The 27,279-nt window shown below is 40.8% G+C and overlaps 1 protein-coding gene across 1 annotated transcript in view; it reads left to right on the top strand.

Annotated features, from left to right (window-relative positions):
- Positions 1-27,279, top strand: part of LOC126161823 (nucleoprotein TPR-like) — a 302,767-nt gene that overhangs the window by 254,678 nt on the left and 20,810 nt on the right. The window contains exon 18 of the mRNA XM_049917927.1: positions 3,205-3,316. Coding sequence (XP_049773884.1) covers positions 3,205-3,316 — 112 coding nt within the window. The remainder of the gene's footprint in view (positions 1-3,204; positions 3,317-27,279) is intronic.

The following is a 27,279-nucleotide window of genomic DNA, read 5'->3' as shown; positions in this document are numbered from 1 at the left end:
AATCAAGATTGTCTATTTTCATCAATGTTATTAAAAGAATAGTTGCTACTCACCATATAGAAGAGACGCCGAGTCACAGATAGGTACAACAAAAAGACTGTCACTATCAAACAAAGCTTTTGGCCCAAAAGGCCTATGCCAAAAGTAGATGACAGGCACGCACGCACCCACACATACACACTACCATAGTCTCTGGCTGCCAAGGCCAGACTACAAGCAGCTGTGCGTGATGGAAAAGCTGCTAGTGGGAGCATACAGGGTCAAGGTGGGGAGAGGGTAGGGCAGCTAGGTTCAGTTGGGAGGTTAGACACAGGGGAGGGGTGGCAATGGAAAAGTAGAGAAGTAAAAAGACTGTGGGTTTGTTGGTAGATTAGAGGCTGTATAGTGCTGGAATGGGAAAATGGAAGGGGTAGATGGGTAAGGACAATGATTAACAAAGGATGAGGCCAGGAGAGTTATGGAAATGTAGTATATATTGTACGAAGAATTCCCATCTGCGCACTTTAGAGAACCTGCTGTGCAGTTTAGAGAAACTGGTCTTGGTGGGAAGGACACAAATAGCACAGGCTCTGAAGCAGTCATTGAAATGAAGAAAATTGTGTTGGGCAGCGTGTCCAACTGTTTCTTGGCCACAATGTGTTGCTGGTCATTCAAGTGGACAGCTAGCTTGATGGCTATCATGCCCACATAAATTGCAGCACAGTGGTTGTAGCTTAGCTTGTAGATCACTTGACTGGTTTCACAGGCAACCCTGCCTTTGATGTGTCACAAGCATCACCTGTTCAATCAAAGAAAGGCATGGGTGCCTGTGAAACCTGTCATGTGATCTACAAGCTAAGCTGCAACCACTGTGCTGCATTCTACGTGGACATGGCAGCCACGAATGGCCAAGGAACAGCTTGACCACCCACTTGCTGAACTCGCTGCCCAACACAGTGTTCTTCATTTCAATGACTGCTTCAGAACCTGTACCATCTGGATCCTTCCCACCAACACCAGTTTCTCTAAACTGCACAGCAGTTTCTCTAAACTGCACTGATGGGAATTCTCCGTACAATTTATACTACGTTCCCATAATCCTCCTGGCCTCATCCTTTGTTAATCATTGTCATTACCCATCTATCCCCTTTCCTTTTCCCATTCCAGCAGTAAGCAGTCTCTGTTCTACCAACACACCCACAGTCTTTTTACTTCTCTACTTTTCCGTTGCCGCCCCTCCCCTTTGTCTAACCTCCCAATTGCACCTAGCTGCCCTACCCTCTCCCCATCTCTTTCCTGTATGTTCTGACCAGCAGAACTTTACCATCCCCCACCCCTACACTGCTATCCCTCCCCCTACCTGCCCCAGCCTCCTCCTTACCCGCACTACCCAATTGCTTTTCCATCATACACTGCTTCTCATAATTTGGCCTTGGCAGCCAGAGACTGCTAATGTGTGTGTGTGAGTTGCATTTGCGTGAGTGTCTGTGCGTATGTTATTTATTCTGATGAAGGTGTGTTTGGCTGAAAGCTTTGTTTGACAGTCTTTTTTGTTGTGCCTATCAGCCACTCAGCATCTCTGCTATATGGTGAGCAGCTACTATCCTTTTCATAATATTGTCATTATTCTATCTTGGATTTTCCATTGTTTCATATTTCCACTAGTAAAAAGAAACAATGCAATTGACTTTAATGTTATGCCTCTTGTAAACATTTCCCTGATGTTTTTAAAATTGCTAAAATTTGGGTTAGTCAGTTGATTTTTAGCATCACAGATTGTATTTTATCATTGCCGTGAAGTTTGTAGATTCTGTCAAGTGTATTGTTTCCAGACTCTCTCCTTTTTAAATTCATCTCTCCTGTGGGGGTTCATTATCAGTTTGTTCTCTGATTTTATAGTAATGAACCTGCCTTCATTTCTTATCTCTACCACATTCTGTCATTAGATCTATCCCTAATTTCACTATTACCAAATGACAACTACTTCCATCAAGCTGCTTATCTGCATGCTGGTAAAAGATAAATAATACAAAATGACATAAACTGAAAGCTGCAGTAAAACTGAAGATGTCATGCACAGCCACACACCACACTATATGCACATGATTTGTTTCAAAGTGTGAACAGCTTGCAAACAAAACTGGGGCGATCGTCATAAATTTTGAAACATGATTTTGGAACTTTCATATTCTGATTTACTTGTATCACAATTTACAATGCATTGGCTGGTGTACGTAGTGACTGCGCAAGTGTCACTGCCTGATACAGAAGACAGCAGCAATGACCTGTCTTTAGAGCCATGCAGCTGCTCAGTGTCAGGAATGGACCTAGCATCACTTTTGACAGTCTCGCCTTCTGAGGCATCTGTAGCAGAATGCTTAGCCAAACTTGATTATAGAATGTTCACAACCGAAGTCTTAACAAAAGTGCTATCAGAGATGCTGCTCAGAAATGATATTCTAAAAGTGCTCTGCCGAGATGCAACTAATTTTTCACTGGGTATATCTGATCATGATAGGCTTCTCCCCGTCCAGTGAAAATGTTTGTCATAAAGTACTGATCTATCAGATGACTTTGCCATCTCTCAAAAACGCTCTTAAATTCTAAGTATATCTTTCAGCAACACTCTGTGTACTTTAAAATGTTTTTAACTCGGTCCTAACTTGTATGGACACAGGAAAGAGTTTTACAATGCTGCTTTGCACAAAATGTCAGTATTATATATGGATAATCAATTCTGTGGTGCACAAACACTTATATTTCATTTCCTGCATTTTGTTCCCAATAAGTATTGATACTCAGATGTCCACTTACTTTTCCATATAACTGTGTTCTACTGAAATATGTCCTGCAATTCTTTATGATGAGATTCCTGGCTGTCACTAAAACGCTTAGCCATATAAGTACAATAATATAGTTATTGTATCTCAAAATAATATTCATGAGATATGGATGCAATGACTACTATTATCCTGTATTATTTTCATCAGTTCCAATTTCTTTGAAATTTCGTGTTTTTATGTAATTATTTTGATTGTGAAAAATAAATCAAATTAGTGATATTGAACAAAAAATAATATATGTTAAAAATATAGACAAATATAGAAAATATAGCCTCATTACTCATGATTTGAACTATCTGTTGTATTAATATGCACTTACTTGAATTACAAATATTGTTGAAAATAACATACATTAATACTGCTTGTTTGATTGTAAAACAAGGGTTCAGAAAATGTGGATTCTATGTCACCGCATCTTCGCAGTACTAGAGACCTGCCTAAAGAACCTGTACCTCTGGAAAGGCTGTTGGAATCACCAGTTGATGTAGATGGCCGTGAGTAACATAATTTTTTCTTAGAATATGGTGTATAGGCTTATAAATTATGTTTGAAGATATTCAGTATAGTAATTGTTAGAAATTGCAAGGGTGAAAAAGAAGAAGGAAACAGGAAAAGAAAGGAATCATCCATTTCTGAGTTTATAAACAATTTCTAATTCTAAGCATTTCATCACTGAGATTAAAAAGCAGAAGCTCTTTTAGGCCTGTAGATCAGATATAAATACACAGTGTATGAAAAGAAATATAAAGAAAAAACATAGAGCTAGAAATTATCATGATGATTTTGTTCATAGCTGTTATTTTCTCAGCACCTGCTTATATACTTCAGAATAAAATGCAGGCATCCATTGCACAAATTATTTTGTGTGTGTGTGTGTGTGTGTGTGTGTGTGTGTGTGTGTGTGTGTGTGTAATTATGCTCTTTAAGATCAAGTATTCCATCATTTTTTGAGAGTGTAACCGAGATGTTATTAACTCTTGAATGTTTCCCTACAGTGTAAAGTATTTTAAAAATGCTGTAGGTGACTCACCCTGAGAATGGCTGAAAGGCTGGCAGCTGAAATATGGGTATAAGGGTTGATAAGATCCCAGATGCACTCCCAAAAATTGATGGAATATGCATCAGGTATTTGAAAGATATTTGAAGATTCTATAAAAGGATTAAAAACATAAAAACTGCTGTGTCATTTTAGATATCAACTGTATGTAGTGCTATGTTCTTGATATCCCATGCATTTCTTTTTTCCTAGTTCCATATAAAGACGGAACCTCTCATTTTGAGAAGCTCACAACACTTGTGACTGTTCCTTTCCACTTTTCTCATTTGTATTTCAGACTAGTCAACTCTCCAAATTAATTGCATTTCTGCATTATTCATTTCCTCCCTTTAACACAACATGTATTTCACATATAACTGGATCAGTCAGTGAGCTCCACAGTAATGTTTATATCTCTTGATTTTGTGCCCTGAGTTAGTAACCCGCTTAATCCACAATGAGAGTTCACCATTCTCGTTAGGCAAATATCAGAAATGAAAGCAGCATTGACATGCTCTAGGAAAGTCCAAAGGACAGTTAACAATCAAAATATGTATGAACAATTGTGTAGCTAATGTTAGTAGCTTTCTGAAGCTGATTGTGGATGGTACAGCTGTAGACAGTAAGGTCATTTAATTAAAGAACTATCACAGAAATCCATGTAAATGTACAGATGATGCAATTCTGACAGTTGACATAAATAAATGGTGTGCATTGTGTGGATATAGTGAAAATGGGCTCACCATTGATTGTTTCACACCAGTAGGATTGCTGTCTAGGTGTTAGCATTTTTTGATATTGTTGCAAAGGTCCTAGGTTTGTTCCCAGCTGCTGATTAGGCTTTGAATAAAAGTCATCAGCTGTGGTGTCCGAAGTCTTTGTGTATAGGAAATCATCCTCAGTCTGTCAATAGCCATGTCAAAAGAGAGCAGAAGAGCAGATAGAGACGCAGAGCACCCTCTTACTTGTCACATGGAAAACCAGCCCTAAACATGGAAGTATTAGCACAATGATCAATGGCATGAGGCTGTAGAAGGCTGTGGAAACCATTTTGTTAGAGACACTATACTCAGGAAATGTGCCCTATAATTGAACAAGTGTCATGATGATCTTTTCATCTCTCCATTTGCAAAATATTCTATTTAAAAAAATCATGATTTGTTTCGATCTGACAAAAGACCCTCCTTAGGTATAAAATGACATACAGTACATGTGTCAAATCATTATCACTTGTTGTGTAGAGCTATCCATCAATTGTTATACTTCTATGAGGTTTTTCGGGGTCATGTAAGTGAAGGTTACTAGGTCATAGACAAATCAGTACATCGTTCACAGGATTATAGGCTAGAAAATTTGTAAACAATTGTGGAAAAATAAACATTACAGAGAGAAATTCTCGACTACTGCGAGCAACTCGTGTACGGAATAAAAGGAGTGTGTCACAAGAAGATTACATAGAAGATTCTTTAGGTTCTGTGCAGAATAGGAGTAGTGTGCCAGTGCAAAAACTTGCAACTTTGATTTGAACACTTGGGGTTTATCGCTTAATTTTTCAGCTCTGGTAGAAGCCTATCTAAAATTAAACCTGCTGAATAGTGCACACCTTTCTCAACAGCGCTTAAAGAAGTGTTACCCAAGAACAGCCTATTTTTCTATTGGATGTTCACTGTATGAATGTTGCAGTTTCTTCTGAATGAGTCAGTATTGTCAACAACAAAGCTCGGATCAGAATATATGTACAGGGATAGCAGAGAGGCAGCTGGACAACACCTCCACAAATTTCACAAACTGAACCGCAGATTAGTATGACCCCTATTTCATAGGCTGAGAATATTTTCAGTGAGTCCACAGGCTTGCCCCAGAATACATCACCATATGAGGTAGAAAGTGAAAGTAAGCAAAAGAAACAAGTATCCTTATTTTATTTTCAGTGACAGTGGAGATAATTCCTTAGTGAAGATAGAAGCATACAGTTTCTGCAGATCATCATGAACATGGTAACTTCCAACAAGCCTTCCACCTACCTTCAGTTCTAAGAACTTAAAATGGTTGATGTACTGGTATGATGTGACAATAAAATCTTGCTTCTACAGCAGTTACATGTCAGAAACTACATTTTGTTGCTGATAAACAATAATATGTTCTCAGGAAATCCAAATGCTGAAGTTTACTGACTATCCTATTAGTTACAAGCACTACTAACACACACAACCACCGTCTCTGGCCACTACAGTGGAATGTCGGCTTTGCCAGATGGAAGCAGCAGTCTGAGGTTAGCGGTGGGGGTTGAGGAGACATGGGAGAGGGCAGGGAGTAGCAGGGCACAGAACAAGGATGGGGGAAGCTGTAATCTGCTTATGGGTGTATGCAGGTGGGGACAGGACAGGGCGGCACGGGACAGCACTACTGGGTGCAGGGGGGAAGGGGGGGAGTACAGAAAGGGAAAAAGACTAGTGGATGAGTTGGCAGAGAAGAAGGCTGTGTAGTATTGGAATGAGAGCAGGGATGTGAATAGGTAGGTAGAGGAAAGGGACTAGCGAAGGTTGAGGCCGGGGGGGGGGGGGGGGGGGGTGTTTACAGGAATGTGACATTTGCCAGTGCACCCAGTAGCCTTTTTTCTCCTTTGTACCTATCTCGATTCCCACTCTCCTCCCATACCAAACCTCCTGTAACTGTAACAAATATTTAGGAACCAGATTTTAAACTGTAAGACATTTCCAGTGACAGATGTGGACTCTGACCACAATTTATTATGAACTGTAGATTACAACTGAAGAAACTGTAAAAAGGTAGGAATTCAAGGAGGTGGGACCTGACTGAAAGAATCAGAGGTTGCAGAGAGTTTCAGAAGGAAGATTAGGGAACGATTGACAAGAAAAGGGGAAAGGAATACAGTAAAAGAAGCGTTAGTACATTGAGAGCTGAAGTAGTGAAGGCAGCAGATGATCAAGTAGGTAAAAAGACAAGAGCTAATAGAAATTCTTGGGTACCACAGAAGATATTGAATTTAATTGATGAAAGGAGAAAATATAAAAATACAGTAAAAGAAGCACGCAAAAAGGTATACAAATGTCTCAAAAATGGTATTGACGGAAAGAGCAAAATGGCTAAGCGGGAATGGCTACAGGACAGATGTAAGAATGTAGAAGCATATATCACTAGAGGTAAGATAGATGATGTCTACAGGAAAATTAAAGAGACCTTTGGAGAAAAGAGAACCACCTGTATGAATAACAAGAACCTGGATGGAAAATCAATCCTAAGCAAAGAAGGAAAAGCAGAAAGATTGAAGGAGTATATAGAGTGCCTATACAAGGGCGAAGTACTTAGTTCAATATTATGGAAATGGAAGAGGACATAGATGGAGATGGGAGACATGCTACTGCATGAAGAATGTGGCAGGTCACTGAAAGACATAAGTCGAAACAAGGCCCCGGGAGTAGACAACATTCCGTTAGAACTCCTGATAGCGTTGGATGAGCCAGCCATGAGAAAACTCTTCCATCTGGTGAGCAAGGTGTATAAGACTTCAAGAAGAATATAATAATTCAAAATCCAAAGAAAGCAGGTGATGACAGGTGTGAAAATTATTGAACTATCAGTTTCATATGTCTCGGTTGCAAAATACTAGTCACGAAATCTTTACAGACGAAAGGAAAAATTGGTAGAAGCTGACCTCGGGGAAGATCAGTTTGGATTGCGTAGAAATGTAGGAAAACGTTGAGACAATACTGATCCTATGACTTACCTTAGTATGTAGGTTAAGGAAAAGCAAACCTACATTTCTAGCATTTGTATATTTAGAGAAAGCTTTTGACAATGTTGACTGGAATACTCTCTTTCAAATTCTGAAGGTGGCAGGGATCAAATATAGGGAGCAAAAGGCTATTTACAATTTGTACAGAAACCAGATGGCAGTTACAAGAGTCGAAGGGCTTGAAAGAGAAGCAGTGGTTGAAAAGGTAGTGAGTCAGGATTGTAGTTTATTCCCGGTGTTATTCAGTTTGTATATCAAATAATCTGTAAAGGAAACAAAAGAAACGTTTGGAGTAGGAGTTAAAGTCCAGGGAAAAGAAATAAAAACTTTGAGATTTGCCAGTGACATTGTTTTTCTGTGAAAGACAGCAAAGGACTTGGAAAAGCAGTTGAACGGAATAGAAAGTGTCTTGAAAGGAAGTTATAAGATGAACACCAACAAAAGCAAAATGAGGATAATGCAGTGTAATTGAACTAAATTAAATGGTGCTGAGGGAATTAGACTAGGAAATGAGATACTTAAAGTAGGGGATAGTTTTGCTATTTGGGCTGCAAAATAACTAATGGATGGTCGAAGTAGAGAGGATATAAAATGCAGACTGGAAATGGAAAGGAAAGCATTTCTGAAGAAGGGAAATTTGTTAACATTGAGTGTAGATTCAAGTGTCAGGAATTCTGTTTTGGAAGTATTGGTATTGGAAAGGAAAGCATTTCTGAAGAAGGGAAATTTGTTAACATCGAGTGTAGATTTAAGTGTCAGGAAGTCTGTTTTGAAAGTATTGGTATGGAGTGTAGTCATGTATGGAAGTGAAATATGGGTGATGAACAGTTTAGCAAGAAGAGAATAGAAGCTTTTGAAATGTGGTGCTACAGAAGAATACAGAATGTTAGATAGGTAAATTGCGTAACAAATTAGGAAGTACTAAATAGAATTGGGGAGAAGACCCAGAGCCAAACTCTGTAACATCCCACTCTGTAAATGGCTCCAGTCACATTTAAACCTCTTCCTTGTTTGGTGACACTGATTGACAGTCTTCTGCTTCCCACATTCCTGATATGAAGTGAAACACCCTTGAGATTTTTCTCTTACCTCAAAATATTCCATCTTAGGCAAAGGTGTTGCATTGTCCACATAATCAAATGCATTTGTTAATTCAGAGAAAATACCTATCATGCTCAACCTGTCATTTACTCCTTATAGTGCCTTATGCACAAAAGAAAAAATTGAATTTTGTGTTGATACTTCTTTCCTGAAGCCAAACACTGATACTTCTTTCCTGAAGCCAAGCACTGGTAATGAAGAAATTGGCAGGAAATTATCTTCATTATCATCTCTCTCTCTCTCTCTCTCTCTCTCTCTCTCTCTCTCTCTCTCTTTCACACACACACACACACACACACACATTTTAAACAAAGGAGAAAGGGATGCCTCACAGCTTGTAAATATTTAAAGAACTTCATGATTAACTTCAAGAGCTATTGATAAAATTTCTTCATTGAACAGGGATTATAAGCTCCAGGAAATCTGCGGAAAACCCGGGAATTTTTTCATCCAGAAGAAAATGGCGAAAACCTGGGAATTTTTTAGAATTCTGGGAAGTTTTCATTGTTTTAGTCTTCAGTGAAATTTTTGTAACTTTGACTGGTAAGACCTGATAAACAGCAAAGTGTATCAAAGGCTTTAGGTTGAAGACTATGGAATACTTCATAACAATAAACTGCTGCCAATGAGCGTGATGTCACAACTGTTTATATTAAGTTTGTTTGAGCAGTTGCCCGCAGGCTCATGCACATGCGCAGTTGAGTTGCGTATGGGCACTAACTTCTCTGGCTTCCGGCTGCTTGAAGTGTGGCTGTTAGCTGTATCAGCAGTAGTGGTAAGCAGCCAAATGCTACCGGAAACATTATTCTGGTGCGCCCAAGCTGCAAAATTTGCCCTTGCGCGTTGCAGTCTAGGTTGTAGTGGGGAGGAGGTTACTCTCCACGTAAGTCATGTTTACGTTTAGCGATTTTGCTGTTTCCTCCTCGTTTACACTTCTCACATCAAATGAAAACAAAACGGGTGTCTGTGGTTTGGAGCTATCAAGCGAATTAAAATACATTCACATAATTATGGAAGGCTAACATATGTTATTAGTTTGTTTTCCGATTTTATTTCCACATTTTTGGCAGTCAATCACCTTGCAGAACAATGAAGTTATTATAGTCAGTTTGCTAAGTAAATGTGGCTTTCGTTCATCTTTTCCCCAGAGGCAGTCAGTTTATTAGAAGCAAAGTGTTTCATTCTACACTATTGGCTAGTTTCAACTGTTCACTGAATTTTTAGGGCACATTTTCATCTTCCGGCACTTATGCCATAGTAAAGAACCAAACAGTAGTGGTACTCCAAGAAAATTTGCATTGTGAAAACGGCACTGAAAAGCTTAATATCAGATTAGGGCCTAGTTCATTGTGAATCTGAACATATGAATTTGCATTTTAAGCTGAATTATGCATTTTAGTGTGGTTTATGAAATTCCAATGCTCCTGGAGTATCCTATTTCTTTTATGACATCATGTAAGAGCTCTTAATACTATACATGTATGAACATATGGGCTTTCTATGTCATTGAAGCTGCCCACATGAAGGCGCCTGTTTTCTGGCACTCTCTGGCAGCTGCTGAAACGAAGCTATTTTGTACAGGTCGTGAGAAAATATTGCGAATGATGCTTTGCAAAGTGTTAGTTTCAATGTCAATTTCCTTTTATGTGAGATGAATTAGGTTACATGAGCTTTTGACTCTCATTTAAAACTTAACACTTTGTGGACCAGCCACTTAGAAGAATGTCGATCCCAGAAGACCAGCATATCTACATCTACATCTACATCCATACTCCGCAAGCCACCTGACGGTGTGTGGCGGAGGGTACCTTGAGTACCTCTATCGGTTCTCCCTTCTAATCCAGTCTCGTATTGTTCGTGGAAAGGAGGATTGTCGGTATGCCTTTGTGTGGGCTCTAATCTCTCTGATTTTATCCTCATGGTCTCTTCGTGAGATATACGTAGGGGGGAGCAATATACTGCTTGACTCTTCGGTGAAGGTGTGTTCTCGAAACTTCAACAAAAGCCTGTACCAAGCTACTGAGCGTCTCTCCTGCAGAGTCTTCCACTGGAGTTTATCTATCATCTCTGTAACGCTTTCGCGATTACTAAATGATCCTGTAACGAAGCGCGCTGCTCTCCGTTGGATCTTTTCTATCCCTTAGTATGGTATCTTAATATGAAAATATGGTGCACATCACAGATCTTTCCAAAACTTATTTTTTTCCACATTTCTTTTTCTTTTTTGCCAAGTTTTTTTGCTGGTGTATAAGACCTTTACCTTTCAAGAGATTGATATTTTTACAACTCCAAGGGAAAATATACTGTCACTTCTCATGGGAAAGCATATTTTTCACCTTGGAAGAAGTGTTTTCACATGGGAAAAAGTGAGTTTTTAGTCGGGACAGTGGACATGGCAGGAACTCCAAAACACCTGCATCACCATGGCTTGAATTAGGTAATGCAAAAGCTACTTCCTAAATGGGCAGAACTAGAATACAAGCAGTACTTCATTCCTAAGAACTGTATATTCAAGAGAGATGTGGATTCCAAAACAGTGGTAAATCAGCTGTACATCATGCATCCATCCTTTTTTCCCCCTCCTGAAGATGCTGGTTAGGACCCAAAGAAATGGCTGAGAGGATTAAACCAAGTCATCAGATGCAACAGGTGGTACGATATAATGTGTTTGGCAAACACATACTTTTACTGAGACAGCGCAGCCCACTAATGGTTCGAGAACAACAAAGCTGCGACAGATTCCATATTGAACTGAAGAAAACATTTTCTGGTAAGCAACAGCAAGTTTGCTTAGAGGAAGAACAAGTCCCAGTGTCATGGCAAAATTACACAATCGTACTTACAGAATGATTTGTACCTTTGTAACGTTTTGAATCCAAATATCACAGAAATTGGCAGAATCTCACATTTGATGAAGGGAGTCACAGAAGGTATGGACCAAGCTCTTAGCAAAGGGTGTCACATCAGAAGAATAATTTATGAAAAGATGTCAGCACATTAAGAAAATGCAACATAAAAAGAGTCTGATAAAAGAGGTGTGATCAGCTCCCGAATGTGGTCCATTTGGCAGTTTGAAACAAGACATTGCGCTCACCTTTCTCTAACACCAGATAGTAAACAAGAAAGGGAGAGTGGTGTATGGCAGCCAGAGCTGTCTGATTGAATACACAAGAGATAGTAGCCATTAACATCAACACCGTAAGTCATGAGGTTATGAAGAATTTTGAGGAGGATGTGTATCAATCTTTGGCACTAGTCTCCACCATGAATTGAACGTTCCATGAAGAATGGATGGCAAAATTGGAGTTCTGTTTCCACCATCCAATGACAACCCAGCGTCTGACCAACGCAGGTACAACTAACTCCTCCAACAAGCAGAGCACCCCGCAGAAGGACAGACATTTGGATGTTGGAGGACAACACATCAGTCTGTTTTCACTGTGGACGCCCTGGAAGCATTGTGCATTGCTGCAGAGAAAGAAGACGGGACTTGGCCAGGTATTATGCCACAAGATGTCATACATCACAGCAGTCCTATTCACACCAGTCAACTGCAGTTGGTGGTAGTCGACCTGTGGACTGAAGCTCATTGCTGTAATGTGGATGGGGTCACTCACCATAGCTGTTCCCTGTCACTGTACGGAGATACCAGCTGTTCACCTAGCTGCTCAATACAGGAAAATTAACAAAACAGCCATCTAGCGAGGTGAGGCTGCCATAGATGAAAATTCTCCATGGACGACATTTGTCAAGATGACAGGAAATTTCATTGACAGTCAAACAGTTCAACTGCTAGTCGACTCGGATGCTCCTTTTTCTGGAATGTCAAATGCTTATTGTCACCAGCTAAAGAAGGTAATGTTCCACAATATGAAAGCAATATTGCTGATGGAAACAAATGGAAAATAGTCCAGCAACAGGAGCATGTATTGCAAGAGTAAAAATCATTGACAGAACACAGCCTATAGAATTCATTGTTTTAACAAATGGTAGTCGTGCTGTTTTTCTTATATGGATATCTTCCAGGAATGGCAAGCAGTCTTAGACTCTGGAAGATCAGAATTCCAGATTGACGAAGTTATTCCAAGCAGCACACAACAGACATTGCTCTGTGCAGTTGTTTGCCGTTGAAGCGCAAAGCTTACGACGACTACCACTGTTACACCTTAGCAAAAGATCTTGCAGAGAACCTGAAAAAATTCTGGTTCTGTGTAAAATCACTAAGTGGGTCTAAGGCTTCGTCCAGTCATTTGTTGGTCGTCAGGTGTGGCAGTAGGAGATAGCAAAAATAAAGCTGAAGTCTTAAATTTTGCGTTTAAGAAATCATTCATGCAGGAGAATCGTACAAACATACTAGCATTTGACCATCACACAGACTCCTGTAAGGAGGACTTAGTAACAGGCAACTGTGGTGTAGAGAAACAATTGAAAGAGTTGAAAGCAACTAAATCCCAGTTTGGTTTTACAAAGAGTACTCACAGCAATGGCCCCTTACTTAGCATGCATTTATTGCGAAACTCTCACCCAACACAAAGTCCCGTGTGACTGGAAAAAAGCACAGTCGTCTCTTGTGTATAGGAATGGTAAAAGAACAGATCAGCAAAATTACAGACCAATATCCTTAACATCAGTTTGCTGCAGAATCCCTAAACATATTCTCAGTTTGAGTATAATAAATTTCCTTGAGAGGGCAAAGCTTCTGTCCACAAATCAGCACAGTTTTAGAAAGCTTCACTTGTGCGAAACTGTTACACTTTTCTCACATGAGACCCTGCAAACTGTGGAGGAAGGGCAACAAGTGGATTGCATATTCCACGCATAACTGTGCGAGAACAAGAGGGTATTCGTGGTGATTTAATAGCATGCTTGTTGTGCCGATACAGTGCTTCCAGGTACATACAGATCAACACCTTCATGTCTCAGTGATGTGTAAATAATCTGCAAGCCGGTTTGTAGTTGCATAGCCTTTTTGCAATGTCATCATGATTGTGAGGCTTGGCCCAACTGCCTTGTGATGTGCAAAACAGGTTCGCTTATGAAATTTCATATCTCCGCTGCCAGTTTGCCTTGCATACATCTGCAGTGAAGCTGCTTTTCATCCAGTAATGCTCAGCATTACAGGAGCATTGGAGAATGAGGAACTGACCAAAGGAAGATTCCAGTTAATAAACAATATATTGTATAAGAAGAACTATGTCCAGTAGGGTGGAAATGATTGCTCTTCATCTGATCTCGTCTGTGGCGAGCAATCCTGAAGTAATCTACAACACTCCAATGTCTAGTCACCCAGGGTTTGTGAAGCTTTTGACTGAATCAGGTGCAGGTATCAGTAGCCAAGTCTCTACCAATCAGTTAGACATTATGTGAGCTACTGTAAAGAATGCCAACTGTGGAACGACATTTGGCTATTACCCCTGGGTCTTCTGGTATCAATTCCACTTGCAGCAGCACCATTCCACAGAGTTGGAATTGACCTCTTGGGAAGGTTTTCTAAGTTGACAAATGGAAACCGATGGATAATAAATAGTCTGCACTGATTACTACACCTGCTGTGCTGTCACAAAACTGTGCTAACAGCTGATGTTCTGAAAATTTCAAACTTCCTTGTAGACAATGACAATTTGAATGCATGGACTACCTCATGTGATGCTCTCTGATCGTGGAAACATTGTCCAATCAACACTAGTGCCAGAGATAATTTCACATTGTGACATCACCCACAGGATGGTAACTACCTATCATCCACAGAAAAAATGGCTTCGCTGAACACTTTAATAAGACAGCAGATATACCGTATTTACTCGAATCTAAGCCGCACTTGAATCTAAGCCGCACCTGAAAAATGAGACTCGAAATCAAGGAAAAAAATTTTTCCGAATTTTAAGCCGCACCTGAAATTTGAGACTCGAAATTCAAGGGGAGAGAAAAGTTATAGGCCGCATCTCCAAATCGAAACAAATTTGGTCGATTGTAATATGAGACACAATTTAGGTCGAGTGAATGACAATACAGCTACAGCAGTTTGGTTCGAGTCGTAAGCTTAGCAGTTAAGCGTTACCAGGTAGCCATTGCTATGCGTCAGGCGCTCCATCCGTATTTATACGGGTACCCTTCCTTTTCCACGTGCTTCGTCTGGTTTGAATTGATTGCTTATTTTTCTTTGATCTGATAATCGCAGTTTTCTTTGTTATAGGTGTTTACATTGCTCTAAGCTGAAAATGCATTACTGTACTGTGTCATGCATTGTTTGTCGCATTCTGATAGTGCGTGTTTACGGCCTGTTGCCGCTCGCGGCATGGCTTGCTTTTGTGCGCGCTACCTCCGCTTACAATAAAAAGAGAGAGGAATCGTCTCATTAGCGAAACAATGGCAAGAAACTGCTATTTGTTGTTACTTACACTGCTGCTTTCTTCGGTAATGATCAACAAGAATCAAATAATAGACTGCGTATGATAGAAGATGTTCTGAACGAGAGTTTAGCGAAAAATTTTGTCCATTTGGAAATCTTTGCAGGCGCCTCTTTAGTACATTACATTCTGCACAGAAATTAGAGTCACCTTAGATTTAAAAATCTAGTCAGTTGCCGTGCTTCATTTCTGACTGTATCAGTATTCAGCGTAAGAATAATACGAATATAAACATGACATGATATGTATATTCTTCCGCGTTTGCTGTTGTCTCACTCTAATTTCGTAGTTTATTAGGCAGACAGGATTTAAATGAGATAGCAGCAAACATGAAACAATCATGGCAAAATGTTTATATTCGTATTATTCTTATGGTGACCAGAATACTGCATGTGATTCACAATTTATAAAAGTTCCTATGAGCAACCATCTCTTCTCACAGATAGGAAAAAAATTCAGAACGTAGAGTTGGCCATATTGACAAACATCCCAAACAGTCCTGCCAGTCGGATTTTCATAGTACATTGAAATGCTGCTACATTCGAAGAGGAACAATACGGAATTTGTATTTACTTCGTTGGATAATGTATGAAAATGCAGTGGTCGAAACTCGGGGCGGAGAAAAAAAAGCTCGTCTTCCACCTTTTTTTTTTTTTTTTTTACGCAGAGGTTTTGGCGCCAGGATTTATCTTTGTGCCTGTGTAGCGCTACATATATTTGACGGCAGAAGTAAGTTGTGGCGGCACCCACCAACATTTTGCAGAACTTCCGCTTGCTTTGTACTCGATTCTAAGCCGCAGGCGGTTTTTTAGATTACAAAAACCGGAAAAAAAGTGCGGCTTAGATTCAAGTAAATACGGTACTCTCATTGTACATTGATGTCAAATAGAGATATTGTAATATAATACTGCCTGTTGCAACATTCACATACAACACAGCAAAACAAGACACTACAAACTTTACATCATTCTTTCTATCCACGATTGGAGGGCCGATGTATGAAATGGAATGAGAATGTAAGGATTGTAGCAGAAAGTTGAGTGGCCGACTTGGATTTATTGGGAGAATTTTAGGAAAGACTGGTTCACCCCCAGAGGAGGCTGCTAAATTTGTTACCAGTAAGTTCAAACAAGCTGCTGGTATTATGGAGATGCTTCGAGAAGTCAAATAGGAGTCTCTATTGAGAAAATTTAAAGGCTGACTGCTGAGAGATTCTACTGCTGTCACTGTACATTTGATGTAAGGACCATGAAGCTAAGATTAAAGAGCTTAGGACTCATATGGAGGCATATAGACAGTTGTTTTTCCCCATTCTCTATTTGCAGGTGGAACAGGAAAATAAATTACTACTAGTGGTACAGGGTGCCCTCTGCCATGCATGATTTGGTGGGTTGTGGAGTATGTATGTAGTTGTAGATGTAAAAGCTTCTGTCAGTTGCTAAAAACTACTCAGGTTCACAAAAATAAATTACCTGCCAGTGACAATCATAAGAATTATGGGTGGTCGAGGAGAACTTTGGTCAGTAATTGTCCTGAGCAGCCACAGATCGTCCCTGTCAACTCCTAAAGGTTGCTGAAACAGTCCAAAAAGGGCAGCTTAGGGTTATTGTTAAAGACTTTTGCTCCAGTGCTAGTACTGACAACACAGGGAAGGAAGCTACTATTGAACTTCCAGTAGCATCTGACCTGACCAAGGAACATTAGCAAGTAATAGCCATTCTGAATCAATTTTAAGATGCGTTCAAAACTGGAATGGAGAAGGGTTAGATCAAGCAGCCCATGATAAAACACTGTATCAACACTGGGGACCATCCACCGATTAGCCAGCATTCATATAGGGTATTGCTGGCTGAACAATGTCTAATTTAACAGAAAATGTAGAAGATACTCCAAGATGACATCATTGAAGCTTCAGAGAGTCCTTGGTCCTCTCTTGTAATTCTTGTCAAGAAGATGGATGGCACATGGCGTTTGTGCACCAGCTACAGAGGATTCAACAAAATCACGGAACATGTCTATCCATTGCCGCGCATTGGTAAAACCCTCGAGTGCTTGAATGGGACCGAGCAAGGTGGCACAGTGGTTACCATACTGGACTCACATTCAGGAGGACGACAGTTCAAACCCAGGTCCTGCCATCCTGATTTAGGTTTTCCTTGATTTCCCTAAAATTGTGTCAGGCAAATTCCGGGATGCTTTCTTTGAAAGGGCGCAGCCAACTTTCTTCCTCATCCTTCCCTAATCTGATGGGACCAATGACCTCACTATTTGGTTCTCTTCCCCCAAATCAAGCACCCAACTTTGAATGGAGCAAAGTATTTCACAGCTATGGACTTGCAGAAGGATTAGTAGCGAATCAATATTGACTAGGCTGACGACTATGTTCCAAACTCCTGACGACCTGTATAAGTTCAAATTCATGCTGTTTGGACTACGTACTGTTATATCCCAACCACCTTCAAACACATTATGGACAGCCTGCTGCGACACCTTAAATGGATAATGTGTCTTTGCTATCTGGGTGACATTGTCATATTTTGAACTCATTTTGAAGAACATCTATGCCATCTGACAACCATGTTGAAGTGTGTTCAGATTGCAGATATCAGCATGAATCCGAAAGAGTGCCTCTTCATCCAACAATTTAGCAATTTATAAAGGACTTCGGTACCAAGACACATCACATCAAAGAATTACTGCAAGGAGACACAAGTTTTCCTGGAAAGAGGTACAAGAAAGGACTTGGCACCTATGGTAGTGGTTTTGGGATAGGGGCAGTTCTAATACAAATTCAAGAAGTTGCTGAAAATGTGATAGCTTATGCTCCCCGAGTACTTTCTAAATCTGGTATAAAGTACTCGACAATGAAGAAAGAGTGCCTTGCAGTTTTTTGGGCCATCAACAAGTTCCATCCATGTTTGTGCAAACTGTTCATCATTGTAATGGATTACCTTTCTCTGTGCTGGCTGACTAGCCTGAAGGATCTGTTGAGTCAACTGGCAAGATGGCCACTGGGGCTTCAGGAGTACAGTGTCATAGTGGTATACAGATATGGATGCAAACACCACAATGGCGATTGCCATTCAGTGGATCCTTTGGCGTAACACAGTAGTATGAATGAAATCTCAGTCATCACTGCAGTAAATGACATTGATGCTGAACAGAGGAAAGATTCAGCATTACCAAAAAACCATAGAACTACAGCAACCCACGGTAAACAGGGCTGCCATAATGTAGAAGTGGTGGAGTGACAGGTTGTGGAGGCGGTGATGCTGCCTTCAGTGCTCATCATAGTGAAGAGATGTAACAACACGACCGGACTGCAAGGCTCCACTAGCCCCATCATACAGATGACCTTTGACAACATCAGGATCTAGGGTGCAGTAATCAACTTCAATGAGAACTTCTCATACAGTGGGTCATTGTTTCTCCAAGAGAGGGGCAATGCCGTGAGGTGTGGTTTGACAAGTATGGCACAGTGGTTAGCATCGATGGCTGAAGTGTTGCAGGTTGCCAGTTCAAACCAGATGACCAGCTATTATTTGTTATTTAGTATTTACCATTTCTGAAAGGTATTGACATATGTTAAGTTTGTATATTGTAAAAATTTTATGTTTGTATAAATACCAGCACACTTGAATATTCTATGTTCGTATAAATAGCTGCACACACTGTCGAGGAGGTCAGTTTAGTTCTGGCTGTTTGTTGGTGTTTGTAAACGTACTTTCAGTTCTAAGTGTTGTGCTTCACTGCCACTGCCCTCGCATTTGGACTTTGATTGTGGTTTTGACAGGACAATATTTTCCACAATTCTGATGGATCATTGACAGTCTTATACACGAGAGGCATATTATATTGAGCACCCACATTCTTTCCCGATACCTCTTTTAATTTAGTCTTGAGAGCTTTGTAGTATTCTGTTGTATAATGTTTTAATCTGTCAGATAACATTCCCCAGTCCTTTGCAGTATTTTGTGTGGTGAAATTCTGTTATGTTGTCATGACTGTCCTTTGTATTACGATACAACTCGTTTCCTCGTAGACAATATCCTTATGCCATTAGTTACCCACATCAGTTGCTCATTAGTACTGCATATCTGCTTGCAACTTTTTAATAAGAAAGAGCTATCAAAGAAAGTGATAAAGGTGTGAAGAAATATATTATATTTATTATCCAGGTAGACTCCTTGCTCTACGATATTGGCTTTAAATGTGTTACAGACCAATTGCATTAAACCATAGAATGCAGCAAGCATGCAATTAACACATAAGCTAATAAGTTAATAGTGTGAAGCATGTGGCCAGTCTGAAAGGGGCACATGTTCTTCTGTCACAAAAATGACCTCACTGTCATACACGAGAGTCTGGACACTGGCTTTACATGTGACCGGATTTACTTCGGATTTTGTGAGACATCTTTTGATAAGATCTGCTACGATAGTTATTGAAGGCTTTGTGCATAGTGCAGTGTAGTAGTTACTTCAGACATTGGGATGTTACTATAATTGTATAGCAGTAGTTTGACCTTGTACTTCCCATGTTGATATTCTGGACGTCACCAGCAGAGCCATAATAACTGCTTTAAATTTAAAAAATAGTGTCTCACTTACACCACATTTTAGGCATAAACTTTCCACAGTATTTGTGACGTAGCATTCAATACACAGGACTACTATAAATGATTCATTTGTTTTCAAAACTCTATATTTTCCTATTCCCCCCCTCCGTGAACCATGGATCTTGCCGTTGGTGGGGAGGCTTGCGTGCCTCAGCAATACAGGTGGCCGAACCGTAGGTGCAACCACAACGTGGGGTATCTGTTGAGAGGCCAGTCAAACGTGTGGTTCCTGAAGAGCCCCAGCAGCCTTTTCAGTAGTTGCAGGGGCAACAGTCTGGATGATTGACTGATCTGGCCTTGTAACACTAACCAAAATGGCCTTGCTGTGCCGGTACTGCAAATGGCTGAAAGCAAGGGGAAACTACAGCCGTAATTTTTCTCGAGGGCGGGCAGCTTTACTGTATGGTTAAATGATGATGACGTCCTCTTGGGTAAATTATTCCGGAGGTAAAATAGTCCCCCATTCGGATCTCTGGGCGGGGACTACTCAAAAGGACGTCGTTATCAGGAGAAAGAAAACTGGCGTTCTATGGATCGGAGCGTGGAATGTCAGATCCCTTAATCGGGCAGGTAGGTTAGAAAGTTTAAAAAGGGAAATGGATAGGTTAAAGTTATATATAGTGGAATTAGTGAAGTTTGGTGGCAGGAGGAACAAGACTTCTGGTCAGGTAAATACAGGGTTATAAATACAAAATCAAATAGGGGTAATGCATGAGTAGGTTTAATAATGAATAAAAAAAATAGGAGTGCGGGTAAGCTCCTACAAACAGCATAGTGAATGCATTATTGTGGCCAAGATAGACACGAAGCCCATGCCTACTACAGTAGTACAAGTTTATATGCCAACTAGCTCTGCAGATGATGAAGAAATTGATGAAATGTATGACGCGATAAAAGAAATTATTCAGGTAATGAAGGGAGATGAAAATTTAATAGTCATGGGTGACTGGAATTCAAGAAGGGAGAGAAGGAAACATATTTGGTGAATACGGATTGGGGGTAAGAAATGAAAGAGGAAGCCGTCTGGTAGAATTTTGCACAGAGCATAACTTAATCATAGCTAACACTTGGTTCAAAAATCATAAAAGAAAGTTGTATACATGGAAGAATCCTGGAGATACTAGAAGGTATCTGATAGATTATATAATAGTAAGACAGAGATTTAGAAACCAGGTTTTAAATTGTAAGACATTTCCAAGGGCAGATGTGGACTCTGATCACAATCTATTGGTTATGAACTGTAGATTAAAACTGAAGAAACTGCAAAAAGGTGGGAGTATAAGGAGATGGGACTTGGATAAACTGACTGAAACCAGAGGTTGTACAGAGTTTCAGGGAGAGCATAAGGGAATAGTTGACAGTGAAGGCAGCAGAGGATCAAGTAGGTGAAAAGACGAGGGCTAGTAGAAATCCTTGGATAACAGAAGAAATATTGAATTTAAAGGAGAAAATATAAAAATGCAGTAAATGTAGCAAGTAAAAAGGAATACAAAGGTCTCAAAAATAAGGTCGACAGGAAGTGCAAAATGACTAAGCAGGGATGGCTAGAGGACAAATGTAAGGATGTAGAGGGTTATCTCACTAGTCGTAAGATAGATACTGCCTACAGGAAAATTAAAGAGGCCTTTGGAGAACAGAGAACCACTTGTATGAATATCAAGAGCTCAGATGGAAACCCAGTTCTAAGCAAAGAAGGGAAAGCAGAAAGGTGGAGGACAACGGTTCAATCCCGCATCTGGCCATCCTGATTTAGGTTTTCCGTGATTTCCCTAAATCGCTCCAGGCAAATGCCGGGATGGTTCCTTTCAAAGGGCACGGCCGACTTCCTTCCCTGTCCTTCCCTAATTCGATGAGACCGATGACCTCGCTGTCTGGTCTCCTTCTCCAAAACAACCAACCAGCAGAAAGGTGGAGGGAGTATATAGAGGGCCTATACAAGGGCAATGTACTTGAGGACAATATTATGGAAATGGAAGAGGATGTAGATGAAGATGAAATGGGAGATACGATACTGCGTGAAGAGTTTGACAGAGCACTGAAAGACCTGAGTCGAAACATGACCCCGGGAGTAGACAACATTCCATTAGAACTACTGACGGCCATGGGAGAGCCAGTTGTGACAAAACTCTACCATCTGGTGAGCAAGATGTATGAGACAGGCGAAATACCCTCAGACTCCAAGAAGAATATAATAATTCTGATCCCAAAGAAAGCAGGTGCTGACAGATGTGAAAATTACCGAACAATCAGTTTAATAAGTCACAGATGCTAAATACTAACGTGTATTCTCTTCAGACGAATGGAAAAACTGGTAGAAGCTGGCCTTGGGGAAGATGGGTTTGGATTCCGTAGAAATGTTGGAACACGTGAGGCAATACTGACCCTACGACTTATCTTAGAAGCTAGATTAAGGAAAGGCAAACCTACATTTCTGGCATTTGTAGACTCAGAAAAATCTTTTGACAATGTTGACTGGAATACTCTCTTTCAAATTCTGAAGGTGGCAGGGGTAAAATACAGGGAGCGAAAGGCTATTTACAATTTGTACAGAAACCAGATGGTAGTTATAAGAGTCGAGGGGCATGAAAGGGAAGCAGTGATTGGGAAGGGAGTGAGACAGGGTTGTAGCCTATCCCCGATGTTGTTCAATCTGTATATTGAGCAAACAGTAAAGGAAACAAAAGAAAGTTTGGAGTAGGAATTAAAATCCATGGAGAAGAAATAAAAACTATGAGGTTTGCCGATGACATTGTAATTCTGTCAGAGACGGCAAAGGACTTGGAAGAGCAGTTGAACCGAATGGACAGTGTCTTGAAAGGAGGGTATAAGATGAACATCAACAAAAGCAAAACAAGGATAATGGAATGCAGTCAAATTAAGTCGGGTGATGCTGAAGGAATTAGATTAGGAAATGAGACACTGAAAGTAGTAAAGGCGTTTGGCTATTTGGGGAGCAAAATAACTAATGATGGTTGACGTAGAGAGGATATAAAATGTAGACTGGCAATGGCAAGGAAAGCGTTCCTGAAGAAGAGAAATTTTTTAACATCGAGTAGAGATTTAAGTGTCAGGAAGTCGTTTCTGAAGGTATTTGTATGGAGTGTAGCCATGTATGGAAGTGAAACATGGACAATAAATAGTTTAGACAAGAAGAGAATAGAAGCTTTTGAAATGTGGTGCTACAGAAGAATGCTGAAGATTAGATGGGTAGATGAGGAGGTATTGAATAGAATTGGGGAGAAGAGGAGTTTGTGGCACAACTTGACAAGAAGAAGGGATCGGTTGGTAGGACATGTTCTGAGGCATCAAGGGATCACAACTTTAGCATTGGAGGGCAGTGTGGAGGGTAAAAATCGTGGAGGGAGACCTAGAGATGAATACACTAAGCAGATTCAAAAGGATGTAGGTTGCAGTAAGTACTGGGAGATAAAGAAGCTTGCACAGGATAGAGTAGCATGGAGAGCTGCATCAAACCAGTCTCAGGACTGAAGACCACAACAACAACATATTTCCTAAGTATTTCATGTCCAGATATGATTAATACAAGAAGAGAACCATAAACTCACCAAATATGCATTTTGCATTCTACAAATGTTCTGTGAATACCCCTTAGTCACATGCCAAAGCAGTAGCCAAGTTCATTCCATTACCTTATGTAGCAACATCCTGTACCTGGCCATCACAGCAGCATTGATGCATTCTCTGAGCTGTTTCATGTTCTTCGCAATGGAGTATGTAAACATGGTTCTTAATGAATGATAAAGACACAAGACGTTAGGTCAGGGGACGTGGGGGCCAACAAGTAAACAGAGTCACATCATTTTCACCATTAAGCCCAATCCAGCAATGAGAATTTTCATTGTTTAGGTAGCGACGAACATTGATGCTCCGTCACAGAAAACATTAACCTTTGGTGAATAGGCACAATAATTTTGTGAGGATGTTTAGTGCCCCAGACACTCACAGTGTGGTACTAAATCCCTCCAGATAAATGGAAGGTTGCTTTGTCACTAAATATCAGTGTGGAAACAAAATGTTTGTCCTTAAGTGCTTCCTGCATTGTGGTGCAAAATTGAAGGCATCAACCATAAACTTTGAGTTTTATTTGTTGCGTGATCTGTAAACGATATGGCTTAGAAGCCACTATTGCAAAATATTCCACACAGTTTTCTGTGGTATACCAAACTCGTGGCTTGTATAACCCACTGATTTTTTTGTACTACATATGAAACTTTACCTCACCCTCTCCCCGGTTGCCACTGTCACACTTGGCCAGCCAGTACTTTCCTCTGTACAGAGACAGCCACTGTCCCTAAATTGCTGATACCAAGTAGGATGTATTGCAGGGAAAGTTCCCACCTGCACAATTCAGAAAAGCTGATGTTGGTGGGAAGGATCCGTATGGCACAGTCTGTGAAGCAGACATTGAAATTAAGGATTTCATGTTTGGCAGCATGTTCAGCAACAGGGCGGTTCACTTGTTTCTTGGCCACAATTTGTCGGTGGCCATTCATGTGGCCAGACAGCTTTTTGGTTGTCATGCCTAGATAGATTGAGCACAGTGGTTGCAGCTTAGCTTGTAGATCACATGACTAGTTTCACCGGTAACCCCGTCTTTGGTGGGATAGGTGATGTTAGTGACTGGACTTGAGTTGTTGGTGGTGGGAGGATGTATGGGATAGGTATTGCATCTAGGTCTGTTACAGGGGTACGAGTCTTGAGGTAAGGGATTGGGAGCAGGGGTTGTGTAAGGATGGACGAGTATGTTGCGTGGGTTCAGTGGACAGTGGAATACCACTGTGGGAGAGGTGGGAAGGATAGTGGGCAGGACATTGCTAATTTCTGGGCATGACAAGAGGTAATCGAAACCCTGGCGGAGAACGTAATTCAGCTGCTCCAGTTCTGGGTGGTACTGTGTTACATGCTGTCAAACATGATATCCTTCATTTCAGTGTCTGCTTCACAGCCTGTGCCGTATGGATCCTTCCCACCACCATCAGCTTTTCTGAATTCTGCAGGTGGGAACTTTCCGTGCAATACAACCCACTTTCCTGTAACCTTCCTGGCCTCAACCTTCGTTAGTCACTGTCCTCACCCATCCAGCCCCTTCCCTGTTCCCATTCCAGCACTATGTGGCCGTCATTCCACCATCACACCCAGTCTTTTTATTTTTCTCCTTTTCCACTACTCCCCCCCCCCCCCTCCCTACATCTCTGCTGCCCTCTATCTAACCTGCAGCACTTCACTGTCCACCACCCGCAGCATACTGTCCCTCCCCCTCCCCACCCCAGCCTCCTCCTTACCTCCACCCAGTCGCCACTCCCATCTTGCGCTGGTGCTGTTGCTCACAGTGTGGTTTCAGTTGCCCGAGGCTGCAGTCGTGTGAGACTTGCGTTCGCGGGCGCACGCGCCTGTGTATGTGTGTGTGTGTGTGTGTGTGTGTGTGTGTGTCATCTATTGTTGACGAAGGCCTTCATGGCCAAATGCTTTAATTGTGAAAGTCTTTTTGTTGTACCTATCTGTGACTCAGTGGTGAGTAGCAACTATCCTTTTCATAATATTTTTGTATTTCCATATGTAATACTTTGTAAAATAATAGAACTCAGAAAATAAAGGAATCATTTATAGTAGCCCTGTATATTCTTCCATTTTAAATACATCAAACAGTCATGCTAATCTAATGTCTTAAAGCTTCCTTATACAAGATCAGCTTTTTACCTCAAAAGTTCATCATACTTCCACTTTAACATTTTTCTGTCATTGATATCAGATGGTCTGTATGTCTCCAGGGGAGGATGTCAATCCATGGAATGCTTATTGTTGCATCCGAGTAGGTGTTTCCTCTCACTAAATTGCCGTGACCACTTTCCTATGCTGAAAATGCATGTGTCACTACAGGCACAACAAAAATAAAACCAACACAATATATCTGAAAATTGGCTGTTCATTTGAACTTACTTCAGCCCCGATGCAGAAAGTGTCTCTCTCTATGTTCTGTTATTGTGTTGGTACTTGCAAAGAGCAGTAGCACTATTGTTGTTTTGATAAAACATCTTTCGAGTAAAGCCCTGTCCATCTTCTCCAGACCAACATTTACTTTCTACACCTGTAATGCACACTGATACTTGTGTTTCAAGCCTACATTGCAGTACCACTACTGGCACCCATAAGAAGTCATGACCCTTAACACTATTAACGATACAAACCCTGAAGTGAAGTGCACAGTGTGAACATCATTCCTATAAGGTTGGGTACCCACACGGTAAATTCACTGGTGTCCAATATTAAAGCAATAAGCGGAAATTTTGCAATGTTGCAAATATTTTGCCACGAAACAGTATAAACAGGTGATAGTAAAGTAGAAAAAATGTTAATAATACAGAACATAAACAATTGCAACATGCATAATGGTAAACATAAAAGGTTCTTTGATTTTTCCAACTTAACAGATTTCCACAAACATTCTGACTACTGGTTAATGTACTCAGTAGAGTACCTCTGTGACCACCTCTGGCAGCAAATACAGGTCTCACAATAACGGGGCATGCTGTGAATGACGTCATCAATCTCATGTTGAGGCAATAACATCCATTCTTCCTGCAGAGCTGTTAGCAAGTCTTGGAGAGTGGTTAGTGGATGCTGACGTGATGCAACCAGTCTCCCTAGTTCACCCCAGACATGCTCATCCGAGGAGCAAGCTGGTCATGCCATGTGTGCAATATCATCCTTTCCCCAGAAAACATCAACTACCCACGGGTTATGAGGTCATTATCGTCCACCAATACGAAGTCTGGTCCAACGGTCCCTTGCAACAACCGCAAATGGGGCCCACAATACATGACAGTAATTAAATCGTGCCGATTCACCCGTACAGTTTCCTGAAGAGGTGTTTGAGTGGTCAGCATAATCCCTGCCATACCATTAGGGATCCTCCACAATTTCGGTTCTTTCCACAATGTTTGGGTGCCGAAATCATGTTCTACATTCCCTTCAGATGTAAATCTGTCAATGATCACTCTCCAGACCAAATCAGGACTTGTCTGTGAGAAGCACTTCGGCCCCCAGTTTTACCGTCCAGGTGGCGTATTGACGACTCCACTCCAGATGTTCCCTTCTGTGAAGAACAGTGAGAGGCACACACACAGCAGGTCTCTGACAATAAAGGCCACTCTGCTGAAGCCTTCTGTACACTGTTTGCCTCAATATAATGCATCCAGTGGATGCTGCGATGTCAGATACCAGTTGCTGTGCAGTACTGAAGTAGTAATTTCATGCGCTTGCAGCCAAATAACAGCCCTCTGTTACTGACGTCACACATGGTCGGCCCTGCCCTGGTCTTTGTGATACATTTTCGGTCTCTATAAACTAGCCAAGCCCAAGAAACAACAGAACAATTCACATTAAGCCACTGGGCCACGTCAGTTTACGACTATTCTGCTTCCATTCTTCCTATAACTCTCCACAGCAGAGAGCCTGGTAGGTGTCTTATTGGTGCCATACTGTGCTGTCTGTGACTGTATGTAGCAGTTGTGGATGCA

This window comes from Schistocerca cancellata, chromosome 2, assembly GCF_023864275.1.
Source record: "Schistocerca cancellata isolate TAMUIC-IGC-003103 chromosome 2, iqSchCanc2.1, whole genome shotgun sequence".
Classification (NCBI taxonomy): Eukaryota; Metazoa; Arthropoda; class Insecta; order Orthoptera; family Acrididae; genus Schistocerca; species Schistocerca cancellata.
Note: the sequence above shows the minus strand (reverse complement) of the source record. Positions and strands in the feature narration are given on the sequence as shown.